Genomic DNA, 19,953 nt, shown 5'->3' on the forward strand with positions numbered 1-19,953 from the left:
ATAATCTCAAAAAAAAAAAGGCAGGACCGATTAGAGTGAAAAATAAAAAGACAGGACAGAGATTACAGCTAAAAAAAAATGCAGGACAAAATTTTCATCCTAGCCTCCCCCCCCCCCCCCCCCTAAAAATCAAATGGTAGCTCCCTAATAACGTTTTTCGGAAAATAAAATATGCGGAAAACAAGAAAATTAGCCAAAAAACATCATTAAAGGACAATAGGTTAATGCTTAAGGAGTCATACATGTGATAATTGTAAACAGGAAATATTTATATCATGATATTCCAAACGATATAACAAATTGACACAATATTATTATGGAGACAATAATAAAAGAGGGTAAAAAATTATGACCTACCGAGCAAGAAAACACATTAAATAAGTGAAAATAACTTAAAATATATACACAGAATATGAACTTAAAAAGAAATTGAAAGAATACAAAATGTTCAGGAAAAAGTGTCCTCTTGCCAAACGTCTACATTGCTGGAAGTTATTTAATACTACAAATAGTTTACGAATCACAACCATCTATAATATCTGACCAAAAGCAAAGTTATTTGGATATCCCATCATTAACTTTGAAACGTGGTAAGGTTTTTATTTGATTCCAGTAACAATAATGTTCAAATGCAAAAAATACGGTCATTACATTATTATTACTGGAATCAAAAATAAAAACTTTTAACTTTTAAAATGCAATTATATGAGTACATTCATACAACTGCAAAATGTGTGTCATATAAAGAGACAAATGCCGATAAAAAAGAACACACATTTAATACAAATAATAAATAGAAATAAAATGAATAAATATCAAATCTGTTTTCTTTGAACAGTGCTTTTATTGCTAATATTACATAATGCGGTTAAATATTATACTAAATAAAAGACTACGTTTCAAACAGTTCCAACGATAGTCAATTTGTATAAGTTTTTAAATTTAGACTTATTTTTAATTGTATCAAGTGTTAAACATACTTTTAAAGAAAGAGGGAGGGAGGGAACGAGTTAAGACGAAAAAGTAATATCAAATACAATCCGAAAGTATTTAGAAATTTGTTTAACACTTGATACAAGCTTTTTAAATACACGTGACGTATTATAATGTATGCAAAAGCAAATATTGTTTTATAAATAAGGCAACATGAGTTTCTCAATATCCATAAGAAATATCTGTCACTTTGTAAGTCCTGGTTTTATCACATTAGAATCTTTAAATTTGCATATTTTTAATTAAATGTTCTTTAAGTACAACTCAACGTGTTACATCTAAACTAAAGGTGCACCTGGGTGCACAAATTCTTAACTCAACAATAACTGTCACAAATATGAATATTTATTATTAATGTATACCAATTGTTAGTACAAAAATTAAAACATTATGGAGGTATCGAGTTTTTATGAGTTCTATTTGATTGGACACATGGCGCCGTCATGAACACAGTTTGGTAACATTGAGTTTCTCTGTTGGTATCAGATCCTACTACTAGTATGTCTCCTAAGTTCGAAAATTATATCGACGACATGAACACAGTTTGGTAACATTGAGTATGTCTCCTAACTTCGAAACTTATATCGACGACATGAACACAGTTTGGTAACATTGAGTATGTCTCCTAACTTCGAAAATTATATCGACGACATGAACACAGTTTGGAAACATTGAGTATGTCTCCTTACTTCGAAACTTATATCGACGACATGAACACAGTTTGGAAACAGTGAGTTTCTCTGCTGGTATAAGATCCTACTACTTATTTTGTCTCCTAACTTCGAGACCTTATATCGACGAGATTGATACATCAATTCTTTTCATGTCTATGACTTAATTAAACGAGATTGGGTAAACGTTAGCGATTCAGTAACCCAAAAGAAACAAAAGCAAGATTCGAAGTTAAGTGTGTTTTAATAAAATTGAGAATAGAAATGGGAAATGTGTCAAAGAGACAACAACCCGACCATAGAACAGACAACAGCCGAAGGCCACCAATGTACGGTTATGATCTCTGTCATATACCGATTAACGTATTCAACTTTATTTTAAGTATACGACTATGACCCTTATCGTTTACCAACTAACGTATTCAACTTCCAAAGAAGCTAAAAACAAAAAAACAGGCAGGGAAGTTTTGTCAGTTTTAATTATAGGACTATGATCCTTATCGTTTACCAACTAACGTATTCAACTTCCAAAGAAACAAAAACAAAAAATCAGGCAGGGAAGTTTAGTCGGTTTTAATTCTAGGACTATGATCCTTATCGTTTACCAACTAACGTATTCAACTTCCAAAGAAACAAAAACAAAAAATCAGGCAGGGAAGTTTAGTCGATTTTAATTCTAGGACTATGATCCTTATCGTTTATTAACTAACGTATTCAACTTTCAAAGAAACAAAAACAAAAAATCAAGCAGGGAAGTTTAGTCGGTTTTAAATCTAGGACTATGATCACTAACGTTTATTAACTAACGTATTCAACTTCCAAAGAAACAAAAACAAAAAATCAGGCAGGGAAGTTTAGTCGGTTTTAATTCTAGGACTATGATCACTAACGTTTACTAATTAACGTGCAATGTATTCAACTTCTATAGAAACAAAAGCCAGGCTGGAAATTATACTGTTTTAGGTCCAAAAGTGTTACCTGTTGTATAGCCATTGTAATTAGGTATAGGAAGATGTGGCATGAGTGCAAATTAGACAACTTTCCATCCAAATAACAATTTATAAAAGTAAAACCATTATATGTCAAGGTACGGCCTTCAAAACGGAGCCTTGGCTCACACCGAACAAAAAACTATAAAGGGCCCCAAAATTACTAGCGTAAAACCATTCAAACGCGAAAACCAACGGTCTAATCTATATAATGTTCTCTTTTAATAGAAAATAAGCGCTTTGGGAAGTTAGTTTCAATTTAATAACATAAACTTATCCATGTTATATAGCAATTGAAATTAAAAAAAAATTAAAAAATTGAGTGGGAAGTTATTTTTGTTTTTAAGTAAATACATTATCACTGTTATATAGAAATTAAAGCATATGAACGTATTTTAAAAGCACATTTGGAAGTTTGATTTGTTTTAGTACAACAGTGATCTCTGTTTCAAAGCAATTGAAGTACATAATTTCAAATATAAATTTGTAAGATATGAATTTTGTTTTGGAGGAAATATGTTTTGGAGGAAATATATTTGGGAGATACATGTACATATTACGGGGCGCCGAATGGGACTCTTGTGGTTTTGTACTCAAAATTCAATTTTGTACGGACAAAAGTGACTTTTGTTCAACAAAAATAAGTTCAGTTTAACAAAATTTGTATCATACTACAAATTTAAAATTTTGTCATACAAAATTATCTATCAGCGGACAAAAGTCACTTTTGTCATGACAAAATTCATTTTTGTTACACAGACTTGAATTTTGTTACCTAATTTGAAAATTGGGCGACAAAAGTCAATTTTGTATTCAAATTAGTTTAGTTTGGTTTCTGTAAACTAATTTGCATACAAAATCGACTTTTGTTACACAAAATTGACAAAAATGAATTTTGTCTCAACAAAATTGACAAAATTGACTTTTGTCTCAACAAAATTGACAAAATTGAATTTTGTCTCAACAGAATTGACAAAATTGACAAAATTGACTTTTGTCTCAACAAAATTGACAAAATTGATTTTTGTGAGACAAAATTGACTTTTATCTCAACAAAATTGACAAAATTGATTTTTGTCTCACGAAAGTCAATTTTGTCTCACGAAAGTCAATTTTGTCTCATAAAAGTCAATTTTGTTGTTACAAAATTGAATTTTGTCGTCACAAAAATGAATTTTGTCGTCACAAAATTGACTTTTGTCTCAACAAAATTGACAAAATTGACTTTTGTCTCAACAAAATTAACAAAATTGACTTTTGTCTCAACAAAATTAACAAAATTGACTTTTGTCTCAACAAAAATGATTTTTGTCTCAACAAAATTGACAGAATTGACTTTTGTCTCAACAAAATTAACAAAATTAACTTTTGTCTCAACAAAATTGACAAAATTGAATTTTGTCTCACAAAAATCAATTTTGTCTCACAAAAGTCAATTTTGTCTCACAAAAGTTAATTTTGTCTCACAAAAGTCAATTTTGTCTCACAAAATTGAATCTTACCTCACACAATTGACTTTTGTGATTTAATTTCCATATCAGGTAACAACAGTCAATTTTGAATGCAAATATGTTTATATTTGCATACCTTTTAGACAAAATTGACTTTTGTCATGACAAATATGAATTTTGTCTACAAAAATGAATTTTGTCATGACAAAAATTAATTTTGTCTACACAAATGAATTTTGTCATCACAAAATTGAAGTTATCACAAAACAAGTCTGTAGCACATAGTTTTGTAAGACAAAAATGATTTTGTTATGACAGAATTGAATTTTATACAAAACCACAAGAGTCCCATTCGGCGCCCCGTACATATCGTATACAATTTTCGAAGTACATAAAATACAATGACGCACAGTTTGCAAGCCTTAGATGATTGACAAACCATTATACACTACTAAGTGTTTGTATCTGTACTTCAAATATAATATTCAAATGATGTCTCAAATTGATGAACTAATCTATCAGTTTGTGAAGAGAGTAGAAATTCAAAATAGCCGAATAATATTCACATATCCAATTAGGGTTAAGAAATTGTCAGCAAAAAATGAGTATAAATGTACTAATGTATTCCTTGTTAACGGAAGACTGGTTTAAGAACTTTAAAGAAAGGAAAAAAAAAACCTTAAAGTAATGACAGACGAATACTTATTCATCTGTAAAATCATATATTAAAGAAATATCACTGCAACCTGTTGCATATGAAATGAACGGCGAACAATAAGTACAATACGGTATGCAAAAGAGGATTACCTCCGGGTACATGGATGGATGCGTTTGGAAGTGATTACATTTTTATGTTCATTGACGAAGAAGCGTAACAACTGAATTAATGTCAAGCAAAACAGAGACATGACTAGTTTTTTCACCTGCTTTTATTTCAAATGTTAGACATTTAATTGTTTGATAAATACAAATGTACTTGTTGGGAGGGGGCAATCAAAAGCATTTTGAGCGCTTTCAGGCAATTTGCATATAATGGGGTTACATGCTAAACAGTTGAATATTGAAGAACTTACTTAAACCACATAATTGAAAATATATAGGTGAAACTTGAAGACGATGATGTCCAAAAGCCAAAAGCGGGAACCAAGAGAACTATGTAATTGATTTCCAGTTGAAGATTAACGTAAAATATATCTTCATACTCAAAGCCTGCTTTGATATATTTATTGTCTAAAAATAGAAAAATCTGAAATAAGCCCGTTTCCTATCTGCACTATCTGCAGAATGACATAACACACACTAGACAAACATAAAAAAATTAATGTTTTTTTTAGAAAAACATGTACAACTGTTAGAAAATATGAGATGTAGAAATAAACAAAACCCATGAAATAAACGTATTATCACACACAGCAAATTATGCCTGTGGAATTGGGAACCACAACAAAGCGCTACTTTCATATATAAAGAAACCAAAATCTTGAATACAATTTACAAATCATACGAGGACAAAACACAATTATGATTACAAATAAAAAAACTATACTCGGACAAAAAAGCATCATAATAACCAATAACAAACCGTTCATTAATTGTACATTGTTGAAGGCCGTACGGTGACCTATGGTTGTTAATTTCTGTGTCATTTGGTCTCTTGTGGAAAGTTGTCTCATTGGCAATCATACCACATATTCTTTTTTATACATACAAGGACAAGACACAATCATGATTACTAATAAAAAACTCCAGGGACAAAACACAACAACCACGATTACAAATAACCTTTCATAAATGGACAGTCAAAATCATGATCATAGTCATCATTAGAGTCCGCTAATCATATCGGCTAAAACATAATCATGGCTATTATCAAAAATAAGAGACCACTGATCATTTTAAAAGACACAGACAAATCATATCTGTTGTCAAACATTTGAGAGCGCTGATCATATAGGCACAGCCATATATCATAACCTTAATCAAACATAAGAGATAAGTGCTCCTAAATATACAAGGGATCGCTGAACATTTAGGAACATACCAAATCCTGAGTATAGTCAAACATCACAGACCGCTCATACAAAAATTATAACCGCCGTTAAAAGAAAAGAGACCGCTGACACATACAAAAGCAAAATCGTATTCAAACATTAGATACCATCGATCATAAATCCAAAAAAAATCATAACCAATTATTGTCAACCATTGGAAACGGCTACATGATCATATAAGCACAGACAAAAACATTTTCGTAGACAAACGTCGGAGACAGCTGATCCTCTAGGCAGAGACAAACCAGACCATTGGTCATATAGGCAGAGACAAGATAGACTATTGTTTATATACGCAGAGACAAAGTCATGACCGTAGTCGAACATTAGAGATCGCTTATCATCTAGGTACAGACAAAATCATTACCCCAGTCAAATATTAAAGACCACTGATCATATAGGAACATACAAAAGCATGACCGTAGTCAAATATTCAATACCGGTGATCATCTAGGCACAGACAAAATCATGACCGTAGTCAAATATTCGAGACCGCTGATCATCTAGGCATTGCCAACCTCATGACCATAGTCAAACATTCGAGACCGCTGATCATCTAGACACTGCCAAACTCATGACCGTAGTCAAATATTCGAGATCGCTGATCCTCTAGGCACAGACAAAATCATAACCGTAGTCAAATATTCGAGACCTTTGATCATCTAGGCACAGACAAAATCATGACCGTAGTCAAATATTCGAGACCGCTGATCATCTAGGCACAGACAAAATCATGACCGTAGTCAAATATTTTAGACCGCTGATCATCTAGACACAGACAAAATCATGACCGTAGTCAAACATTCGAGACCGCTGATCACCTAGGCACAGACAAAATCATGACCATAGTCAAACATTCGAGACCGCTGATCATCTAGGCACAGACAAAATCATGACCGTAGTCAAATATTCGAGACCATTGATCATCTAGGCACAGACAAAATCATGACCATAGTCAAACATACGAGACCGCTGATCACCTAGACACATACAAAATCATTACCCCAGTCAAATATTAGAGACCGCTGATCATTTAGACACAGACAAAATCATGACCGTAGTCAAACATTAGATATAGCTGATCATCTAGGCACAGACATACTCATGACCATAATCAAACATTCGAGACCTTTGATCATCTAGGCACAGACAAAATCATGACCGTAGTCAAATATTGGAGACCGCTGATCATCTAGGCACAGACAAAATCATGACCGTAGTCAAATATTTTAGACCGCTGATCATCTAGACACAGACAAAATCATGACCGTAGTCAAACATTCGAGACCTTTGATCATCTAGGCACAGACAAAATCATGACCGTAGTCAAATATTCGAGACCGCTGATCATCTAGGCACAGACAAAATCATGACCGTAATCAAATATTTTAGACCGCTGATCATCTAGACACAGACAAAATCATGACCGTAGTCAAACATTCGAGACCGCTGATCACCTAGGCACAGACAAAATCATGACCATAGTCAAACATTCGAGACCGCTGATCATCTAGGCACAGACAAAATCATGACCGTAGTCAAATATTCGAGACCATTGATCATCTAGGCACAGACAAAATCATGACCATAGTCAAACATACGAGACCGCTGATCATCTAGACACATACAAAATCATTACCCCAGTCAAATATTAGAGACCGCTGATCATTTAGACACAGACAAAATCATGACCGTAGTCAAACATTAGATATAGCTGATCATCTAGGCACAGACATACTCATGACCATAGTCAAACATTCGAGACCTTTGATCATCTAGGCACAGACAAAATCATGACCGTAGTCAAATATTGGAGACCGCTGATCATCTAGGCACAGACAAAATCATGACCGTAGTCAAATATTTTAGACCGCTGATCATCTAGACACAGACAAAATCATGACCGTAGTCAAACATTCGAGACCGCTGATCACCTAGGCACAGACAAAATCATGACCATAGTCAAACATTCGAGACCGCTGATCATCTAGACACTGCCAAACTCATGACCGTAGTCAAATATTCGAGACCTCTGATCCTCTAGGCACAGACAAAATCATAACCGTAGTCAAATATTCGAGACCTTTGATCATCTAGGCACAAACAAAATCATGATTGTAGTCAAATATTCGAGACCGCTGATCATCTAGGCACAGACAAAATCATGACCGTAGTCAAATATTTTAGACCGCTGATCATCTAGACACAGACAAAATCATGACCGTAGTCAAACATTCGAGACCGCTGATCACCTAGGCACAGACAAAATCATGACCATAGTCAAACATTCGAGACCGCTGATCATCTAGGCACAGACAAAATCATGACCGTAGTCAAATATTCGAGACCGCTGATCATTTAGACACAGACAAAATCATGACCGTAGTCAAACATTAGATATAGCTGATCATCTAGGCACAGACATACTCATGACCATAGTCAAACATTCGAGACCTTTGATCATCTAGGCACAGACAAAATCATGACCGTAGTCAAATATTCGAGACCGCTGATCATCTAGGCACGGACAAAATCATGACCGTAGTCAAATATTTTAGACCGCTGATCATCTAGACACAGACAAAATCATGACCGTAGTCAAACATTCGAGACCGCTGATCACCTAGGCACAGACAAAATCATGACCATAGTCAAACATTCGAGACCTTTGATCATCTAGGCACAGACAAAATCATGACCGTAGTCAAATATTGGAGACCGCTGATCATCTAGGCACAGACAAAATCATGACCGTAGTCAAATATTTTAGACCGCTGATCATCTAGACACAGACAAAATCATGACCGTAGTCAAACATTCGAGACCGCTGATCACCTAGGCACAGACAAAATCATGACCATAGTCAAACATTCGAGACCGCTGATCATCTAGACACTGCCAAACTCATGACCGTAGTCAAATATTCGAGACCGCTGATCCTCTAGGCACAGACAAAATCATAACCGTAGTCAAATATTCGAGACCTTTGATCATCTAGGCACAAACAAAATCATGATTGTAGTCAAATATTCGAGACCGCTGATCATCTAGGCACAGACAAAATCATGACCGTAGTCAAATATTTTAGACCGCTGATCATCTAGACACAGACAAAATCGTGACCGTAGTCAAACATTCGAGACCGCTGATCACCTAGGCACAGACAAAATCATGACCATAGTCAAACATTCGAGACCGCTGATCATCTAGGCACAGACAAAATCATGACTTTAGTCAAATATTCGAGACCATTGATCATCTAGGCACAGACAAAATCATGACCATAGTCAAACATACGAGACCGCTGATCATCTAGACACATACAAAATCATTACCCCAGTCAAATATTAGAGACCGCTGATCATTTAGACACAGACAAAATCATGACCGTAGTCAAACATTAGATATAGCTGATCATATAGGCACAGACATACTCATGACCATAGTCAAACATTCGAGACCTTTGATCATCTAGGCACAGACAAAATCATGACCGTAGTCAAATATTCGAGACCGCTGATCATCTAGGCACAGACAAAATCATGACCGTAGTCAAATATTTTAGACCGCTGATCATCTAGACACAGACAAAATCATGACCGTAGTCAAACATTCGAGACCGCTGATCACCTAGGCACAGACAAAATCATGACCATAGTCAAACATTCGAGACCGCTGATCATCTAGGCACAGACAAAATCATGACCGTAGTCAAATATTCGAGACCATTGATCATCTAGGCACAGACAAAATCATGACCATAGTCAAACATACGAGACCGCTGATCATCTAGACACATACAAAATCATTACCCCAGTCAAATATTAGAGACCGCTGATCATTTAGACACAGACAAAATCATGACCGTAGTCAAACATTAGATATAGCTGATCATCTAGGCACAGACAAAATCATGACCGTAGTCAAATATTCGAGACCGCTGATCATCTAGGCACAGACAAAATCATGACCGTAGTCAAATATTTTAGACCGCTGATCATCTAGACACAGACAAAATCATGACCGTAGTCAAACATTCGAGACCGCTGATCATCTAGGCACAGACAAAATCATGACCGTAGTCAAATATTCGAGACCGCTGATCATCTAGACACAGACAAAATCATGACCATAGTCAAACATTCGAGACCGCTGATCATCTAGGCACAGACAAAATCATGACCATAGTTAAACATTCGAGACCGCTGATCATCTAGACACGTACAGAATCATTACCCCAGTCAAATATTAGAGACCGCTGATCATCTAGATATAGACAAAATCATGACCGTAGTCAAACATTAGATATAGCTGATCATCTAGGCACAGACAAACTCATGACCATAGTTAAACATTCGAGACCGCTGATCGTGTAGGCACTGACAAACTCATGACCATAGTCGAACATTAGAGACCGCTGATCATCTAGACACAGACACACTCATGACCGTAGTCAAATATTAGATATAGCTGATCATTCAGGCACAGACAAACTCATGACCATAGTCAAACATTCGAGACCGCTGATCGTGTAGGCACTGAAAAACTCATGACCATAGTCGAACATTAGAGACCGCTGATCATATAGACACAGACAAACTCATGACCGTAGTCAAACATTAGATATAGCTGATCATTTAGACACAGACAAACTCATGACCATAGTCAAACATTCGAGACCGCTGATCATCTATGCACTGCCAAACTCATGACCGTAGTCAAGCATTCGAGACCGTTGATCATCTAGGCACAGACAAACTCATTAGCGTAGTCAAACATTCGAGACCGTTGATCATTTAGGCACAGACAAACTCATGACCATAGTCAAACATTCGAGACCGCTGATCATAAAGGCACAGACAAACTCATGACCGTAGTCAAACATTGGAGACCGTTGCCTTAACGAGCATATATTCATGAATGAAGTCAAACATTAAAGACCGCTGACCTTACAAGTATATAACCATGACACCGTAGTCAACATTGGTGGGAGAACAATGATCATTGCAAAAGGCACCGAAAAAAAACAAAATAATTACAAACCGATAATCACTGAAAGAATAAAAACAACCTTGTGAACCATTATTACTATAGAGGGACAGAAATCATAAATATTTAAAAAGGAGCAAAAGTGGGATAGTTGATACACATAAATTGCGACCGGAAGAAACATCAACATCGTACATACATGAACTCAGTATTCTTAAAACATATCTCTCCAAGTGAAAGAACATGACAAAAATACTACATACCATATACACTTCTCATCTCGTCCCTTTCTTGTGCAATTAAACGACTGGAGAATTGAATTTGATATTTTCTGTCAGGACTTTTCAAGACAGGAATATTTTCTTTGAAGACGTGACGATGAAAAACATTCATGTTTAGGGTAATGACAATATAACATGAGTACGACTATAAGGTGTCAGTAGTAAGAACTACGTCATAACCGTTATCTATTTTACCAAATATAGCCATAAAATGATATATGTCATGAAATTTAGCTAATGTGATAATTTTAATGTTATTAAAATCTGATGATGAGGTGCGAAGATGGTAGGAAATGACATTTCGTTGTAAATGACATTGATATGACTAACAAAGGTTAAGGTCAATGTATAATGACTTTAGCCACCCAATTCAATAACACATCAAATGCATGTAAATAAACATAATCTTATAACAAAATCTGTTGAAATTACAGAAAAGCTGATTCGGATTTTAACGTGCTACATCCTTTTGTTTTTATATACAAGTAGTTCGCAAAATAACACGAGTCTGTAGATTTCCGAACACGTTATTCTGACTCTAATTCAACCAGTGTTTTAAATTTTCAAGTCTTTGGTTTGTCCAGATCGGGTACAGAACCACGACACCCTGTCCTCATGACGAGCCTGTTACAAAGAGAGCACCGAGGCGAATGTAGCTTTTGGAAACAACATATAATCTTCATTTTAATCCCTCAACTCATAGGAATAAAATGAAAGATTTAAATTTCAACAAAAAATTATATGTAACAAAAAAATTACAATTTAAATAAAAAATATTATTAAAATACAGATAGTTGAGATAAAAAAAAAAGACATGTTCATTATTTTATAAAAATAAGGCCGTTAGTTTTTTCGTTTGAATTGTTTTACATTGTCATTTCGGGGCCTTTTATAGCTGACTATGCGGTAGGTGCTTTGCTCATTGTTGACTGGGGCCGTACGATGACCTATAACTGTTAATTTCTGTGTCATTTTGTTCTCTTGTGGAGAGTTGTCTCATTGGCAATCATACCACATCTTCTGTTTTATATGTGTTAAAATTCTGTTTGCATGTAACAGTACGTTAAAATAAAAGGTGTTAATTAGTTTCCTTATGCCATTGTCCTTTTAATCTGCAGCATTCATCAAATCTATCCATATAAGTATATTTCACCATATTAGGTTAATAGCTAAAGTACTGATTATATGACAAAGCACGTCTCTTTGACGAGAAATTCAATTCTATGTATTGCAGAGCCAGGACCACTGTTACCATTGGGTTTTCAATTTGTTTTCAACCAACGAGTCTGAATATACTTCTGGTATTTTTTGCCTCTCTTTTAAAAAGACAGACACACAATTAACCAAAAAGAAACTTTCCTATACAGGTGTACAATTCTCGCACACAATTAATTGGAAAGAAAAAAAAAACCCACACACGAACAAATGTAAGTCATAACACAACTTACGAAATATACACAAAAACACATAAAAGCATTTGAGAGGGCCCTCATGGGGTTTTTGATTATGTGATTACTTGGCCGTTTTTTTAATGATTATTTGATTATTAAGCCAAATATTTCATGATTATTTGATTACCTAGGACTGTATTTTTAGTTTATGATTATTTGATTACTAAAGATAAGCAAATATTTAATGATTATGTGATTATATTGGCAAAAAAATGGTGATTATGTGATTACTAGGACCCCCCATGAGTGCCTCATTTGAGTTTTGAATAACCCCTTGATATGTTCCATCTAATTTTAATCCGAAAGACCCGCATGTAAACTAGACAAATACCGGGTCTGAAACTGTGTCGATGCATACATTGGAATGAGGTAACATGTATAAAGAAGCAAGACTGATCACGTTCAGACCATCACTTCAATAGGAGCCAAGAAAATGTGACGAAACTTTCCCTTGTACAATGACTATCGTAAAATTTCAAACTATTGGCAAGAAGGAAATGGCTATACGGCTGATGTCGAAAAAATGTTTACTCACTACAATTGAACATTGTCAAAGCTGCAGACCAAATATCAAATCATTCCCTTTCATAAAAGCCAAGAAAACTGTGACGATTTTTTTTCTTGTACAACTAGTGCTGTAAAATTTCAAACCATCGATAAATAGGAAGTGACTACACAATAGATGTAAAAATTCTTTTCTCGCTACAAATCAGCTTTATCAAGCGTCATACCAATTAGTACTTCATTACCTTTCATAGAAGTCAAGAAAGTGTTCCTTCGGACGGACGGACGGACAGACGGACAGAGTCGAGCGATTACAAAACATTTATCCACCTTCGGCGACACTATTAAAAAAACACACACAAAATAACAAAAAACTGGAACACAAATAGTCTAAAAAACAGCAAACATAATTTATAAGAAGAATTCGTACTTAATATACAAATGTTTTGAACGTGTGTTTCTAAAGAAAATATTCATCGGATATTTTGTTCATTTCAACATTATTGACTAAACCCCTCGTAATTTGAAAAGATGTTTGCATTTCCTAAAACACTTACATTCCGCTACATAGATGTCGTTTCTCAATGAATAATATTTTGTATTTTAGTTGTTTGTTGATTGGCTACGTTGATCGCACACATTCAACAGAACGGGCAAACAACTTTTTTGCTTTTTATTTATTATTCGAAACATTTATATTTGTCTACCCCAGGCATAGATAGCTTTAGCAGTATTTGGTATTTTCGGTTTTAATGTTCTTAAAAAATAAAAACCCAACACTTTATAAATTCGTTGCGTCCGGAGCGCTTTTCTGATATACTTTTATTGGCATCGCTCAAAGCCGAATATTTGAAAGACGATGAGTAAAGAATCGATACATTTGAACTTCGTATTTTATTTAATTTGAACTGTTTTGATTCGAGCGTCACTGATGAGTATTTTGTTGACAAACTGAAAGTGTATCTGGTATACCCAATTTCAAGTCAAGTCCTTTGTCATTAATGAAGGGTCTCGGAGATCAAGTGGACTAAGTAGTTCACACACTGTATCACTAGCCTATTACAATTGAGGTTTTGAATTCGAAACTACGCATGTTTGAAGGTGCGTAGAGCTTCTATCTTAATTTACAAGAATTGCTAGTTTTCTCAGAGCGCTCCGGCTTACTCCAGCAAAGTGAGTTAAACACAACAAAAAATCAATCGGTCAAATGTAATGAGTTTTTACCCTTGGCATTAAAGCGCTTATAACAAAAATTTAGATAGAGAAACTTTCATTATACATTAAAATTTTTAAAAATCAAATTTTTACCCATCGAATGTGAAATTTGTGAAGGCAACGCATCTATCATTAGTATTATTGCTTAAATGTATAATGTTTCTAATTCAATTGAAATCTCCTTATAACTTGTTTTGTAAAGCTTGCAGAATAGAATTATTAATAAATGTTCTTACTTTTTCTTATCATATCTTTAATTATACACGGGCTTATAAACTCCATACTAAATCTCGATTATACAATACATTTTATGAAATATGACAAATATTTATAAAGTACCAACAAATAATTTGGATTTCCGCATTGATAAATGAAAGATATATAATTTTTATGCAATATAAACAAGCTGTTGTATGCACGGCGTAAAAAAATGCATACAATTGCTATAAAATTGAATTTATTTTTCTATTTTAGGTGTGGAATTATTTATCATGGTTGATCAGTGGGTTTGAAAGCTTAATTTAGTTCAGAATGAGATATTCAGATATGTGTTGGATTGTACGCTATTTTTACACAAACATGTAGTTAATTGAATCAATTTAAATAAAAATAGCCATCTACTGCGAATTTAATACTGTACACACATATATTCATAGTTTGTTTAAAAAGGGGGAAATAATTGGGACCATAAAAAAATTATGTCAAATAAAACAAAAAAAAACACCATAGCTACATTCTAAAAGACAAACGATATTCCACAATATCTTCACATAAAACTTGAGGATGAGCACAACGAATCCTATATATATAATAACAAGGAGTAGACTTTGGTGCCCTATATAGTGATACAAGACTTGTTATTACTGCTAAACTCAAGAGATGGAAATATCATGTGGTTAGTAATCACACCAAATCAGACTTGCACAAGACTCATGTCTAACACTAACAAGATAATTTTCATTTTAAACGACGAGTGAATACAGGTATCATGGAAAGATTATCAGGTTCTGCTCCCTTGGGTCATTCGTCGTGTTGCCAATCGTAGAAGAAAGAAAAATACAGGGGACGAGCCGCATTCGGTGATATTAAACGAGAGGATGAAAAGATATTTCTATATGGGTATCGCTAACTTCTTTTTCTTTTGAAGCTCCTGTATGAAGTCTGTCTGATACGAATAAAGGAAATAACAGACAAGAAGAAATGCAGTTGGTTCCCATAGTAAGACCGACTTTCTCCTGAAGGAAACATCCAGCAATTATAACACATATTTTTCCAACAAAATTTCAAGCATTGGATGTTAGTTTATTTGAATACAATCTTTAAAAATTTGATTATAAGTTATAAAATCATAATTACAGACAAATATTCAGCATCTAAGTTCACAGAAAATTCAAAGTATGGCACAAGACTTCAATAAGTCTGAGACAACCAGCGAAAGACAATGAAGAAAAGAAAATTAACGTAGACATCTACGTAGTTGAATCAATTTTCTTATGATTTAAGCAAAGAACAGGAGACATTGGTTAATAACACACAGATGGAGAACCCTATTAAGCATTAAATCACAGCTGCTCGTCGTACTGACCAGTCTTTTATAAAATTAAAAACACGTCTAGCGGAAACAAAACATATAAGTCTGGTATCCTTGATAAGTTTCATTTAGTTTATCCATATAGCTAAACACTATTAGACACAGCGGATTCAACCCATAATATTCATTTACAAACACCTAAATCAAAAAGAATTAGACATTAAGACACAGCTACGTCAACAAATAGGGAGGGATAATGGAGTTACAAGACATAACACTTAGACACAACTAAGTCAACTCACAATAGACACTACGACACAGCTGAGCAAACCCACAAACGTCATCAAGACTCAACTGAGTCAAATGATGATAGAAACCAAGACACATTCTGATTCAACCATTAACAATCAGCTGGAAAAAAAGTAAAATCACAAAAATACTGAGCTCCGAGAAATATTCAAAACGGAAAGTCCCTAATCAAATGCAAAATCAAATAATAAAAGACATCAAACGAATGGACAACAATTAACTGTCATTTTCCTGACTTGGTACACCCGTAACAGATACTTAGTGACAACTACCAGACACTTACATACTTTTCCGACCCCATTCCGACCGGACATGGCTGCGCATTTATACAGCCCGCATAGCTAAACAGACGCATCACTTTATCTAGAGTTTTACAGTGTCAAAGGATGACCATAATTCTATACCCCCCAGCCAATCAATGATCCGTAGAAAAGATAAGGCATATATGGGAAAACTTACAATACAAATAGACTGAACAGAGAAAACCTGGTCTTAGTTAAGACAAGGCAAAAAGTAAGTAAGACCAAACTGACACATTTTAGGAGTAGGCAAAACAAAAGTTGACAAATAAATTGCATTGAAAATTAAATGACATTTTGAATTATTCATAATCAAAAAAGAATTTGATCTGCTCCGCGTAGAGCGTAATAATATTGCGTTTTCAAACCCTGTACACAGTTAAAGTTTAATAGAATCGAAATAAATAGCATAAATGTAACAAAGAATATGTATAAAATTAGTATCTCAAAGTTTAACTATGAAAATTTTTCTTCAGCGGTTTCTATAAATATTATATCTTAAATTCTCCTAAACATCATACTACCAAACTCTGGTTTCTTTTTTTATAAACTGCACCAACTAACATATTTTCAGATAGGTTATATTACAAAATTAAAGTACTCCAATAACTTGTAAGTGATTTATATCAATAAGATTAAACCCATATGAAAGGTCATTCTTCTACAATTTTGGCACTTTATTTCATTACATGATTTTAAATTATGAACAAAAAATTTAAACGCCTATTAAAAAATACGGAAATATCAAGTTACAGTATATTGAGGCTGCAATAAAAACACGTACTTCCGACATGACTTCTACAAATGATGCGGTTCTTTATTCAATCAGCTTGCTCTTAACCGAGATATATTTTTAGATATATTTCAGTGAGCTCGTTAATCTGTAAGCATTTCTATTTTTAAAATTTGGTGCGACAATCATATCAAGCATATTGGAATCATGTATTGCGGAGGCATTTTTTTCAATTGAATTATTCAACTAGAATTTTGTATAAAACATATCAGAGACATATAATACATATATCAGAATATATTAAATATGTGTAACATTAATATCATGATTATTGCATGATATTTTTTTGATTAAAAACATAAATAAATAAATAAAAATAAATGAATGAATACATGAATTATTTTAAGAAACTATCTGATAAACAATAATATAAGTTGTAGATCACCTTAATATTGTTGACTTTCATTAATCTTGAACATAAATGAAATCAGTTATATCAGATCCATAAAGCAACAGAATCTGAAAACAACTTTGTATATTTATATAAACGATAATACCTGTAAATAAATAAATAAATAAATAAATAAATAAATAAATAATAAAAAAAAATGCAGTATTTAAGCAAAATGGGAGGCAATGAATCCCTTGCAACCAAAATTACGAGGTTGATAATTTAATGCACCAGACGCTCGTTTTGTCCTTAGAAACGTACCAGCAACGCTTTAAAAATTAAAAGTCCAAATGAAATACAAAGTTGGGGAGCATTTAGGACCAATATACCCTTTAATGAAACTTTACAACATTTTAAATGATAATTACATACCAGCATAGATCTTTGTGAAATTAATGTTTAGACAATATATAAAGTTAAGTTCTTTTCGTTATCATTATTACCCTTTTCAATTAGTCAAAATATAAAAATTCGGAATGGAAATGGGGAACGTGTCAAAGATTCAACAACTCAACTAACATGACTGAAGAGTGAGTCAATCATTTTCATTTTTATTTTAATTATTATTAGTAGTAGTAGTTTTATTTTATAATTATCTAGTATAGAAATCTGTGAAATATTATTACAGTTTACACGGGTAAAGCTTAAGTTACAATGTTATTGAGATCACATGTGAACTTCCCATGTACCCACTATAATGAACTTTTGGAATTGTCAAAACAGTTTAAGTTTATGGACATAAAATTGAAAATAAAGTTTACATGAGAATCATACAAAATGAGAAAAAATTCTTGGGTCAACAGTAGGTTTTCTTGCTATATCTTGCCACATACCCTATGTAATATATCAATAAAATAACATATATATTATTGCATTTGAACGCGTCAGGGCTTTTATTTTTCTTATAATTTAAAGTTTATCTGGATGAGATTGAAAACAATTTCAAATTGTTTCTCACTTTGTAAATTGAATAAAAGTAAAAACTTAATTGATTTCAATATGCCATCCTGTGACATCTGGTGGCAACTACAATAGTAGGGTGTATCTAGTACAAGAAATATATATATGTATTAACAATGATGATACTGACCTGTGATCGAGGGGATATATAACCCATACAAACTACTTTCAGTCTCGGTTGATTTAAAATTCGCCACCATATTATTTTGCGGTTTCATAAAACAACTACTCAAGTATTAACTATCATCCGAAAATTCCCCGAATAGACAGAAGGAAAAAAAACAGTTAAGAAACATATCTGGATGTTTTCATTGGTTAGCTTTGACTCGAGGTCAAACAGTACAAGTACTGTATGAAGTCGAATCTTGCTGTTTTCTATTTCGATCACAGCAAAAAATTAGAATAAGAGAAGAAAAAAATAAATGTTGACATTTTAATACTTTGTTTCTGTTTGATTAGAAATAAAACATGCATTCTTAATAGGTAAGAAGCGCAAAAATGATATTTTAAAAGAAACTGCTTGATATATAGCGTGAGAAATCCTCTATACAGTTATATCATGTTACGAAGTAAGGCTGAGTCAGTACACATTCTTAGATATAAATACATCGAATGAGATGCACTCACTCACCCACAGAAGGCAATACAACACTCTTTACAATACACCGGTTTTACGCTATTCAACACAAATGCCAAAATCTAACCCAGAGGTCTCGTACGCAATTGTTAAACAAATTATTATTGATAGAAAACCCTATGATATCCCAAAAAAGTGTGGTGAAGTTTGTTATTAAACGTTAAAAATATCAATTAGATATTTAAATCTGACACTTTAAAGAATTAATCATATCAAATTGAGTGTCTCGAATATAAACTCGTTTCTTTAGAATACCACAGCTAAATGTCATCATCTATTTATTTATAAGGTAACAAATAAAGATAAAGATATTATATTACATTTCATTCCCATTTTATAATTGTAAATTCATGACCATTTACTGTGTAAACATATCTGATGTTACGCTTTATAAGAAGTATTTGGGGAACATCCTTTTTTGGATAATGGTTGTATCGT

General features: G+C 33.4%; 1 protein-coding gene across 2 annotated transcripts in view; it reads right to left on the reverse strand.

Moving 5' to 3' along the window:
• LOC143063247 (retinoic acid receptor RXR-like) overlaps positions 1–19,165 on the reverse strand; it is a 61,287-nt gene extending 42,122 nt beyond the window's left edge. The window contains exon 1 of one of the 2 annotated variants that reach the window (XM_076235264.1): positions 19,009–19,165. In XM_076235264.1, coding sequence (XP_076091379.1) covers positions 19,009–19,096 — 88 coding nt within the window. In that variant the 5' untranslated portion in view covers positions 19,097–19,165. The remainder of the gene's footprint in view (positions 1–19,008) is intronic. The other variant, XM_076235263.1, reaches the window with a different exon arrangement.
• Positions 19,166–19,953: the final 788 nt, after the last annotated feature.

Source organism: Mytilus galloprovincialis, chromosome 2 (assembly GCF_965363235.1).
Source record: "Mytilus galloprovincialis chromosome 2, xbMytGall1.hap1.1, whole genome shotgun sequence".
In the NCBI taxonomy this organism is placed as follows: domain Eukaryota; kingdom Metazoa; phylum Mollusca; class Bivalvia; order Mytilida; family Mytilidae; genus Mytilus; species Mytilus galloprovincialis.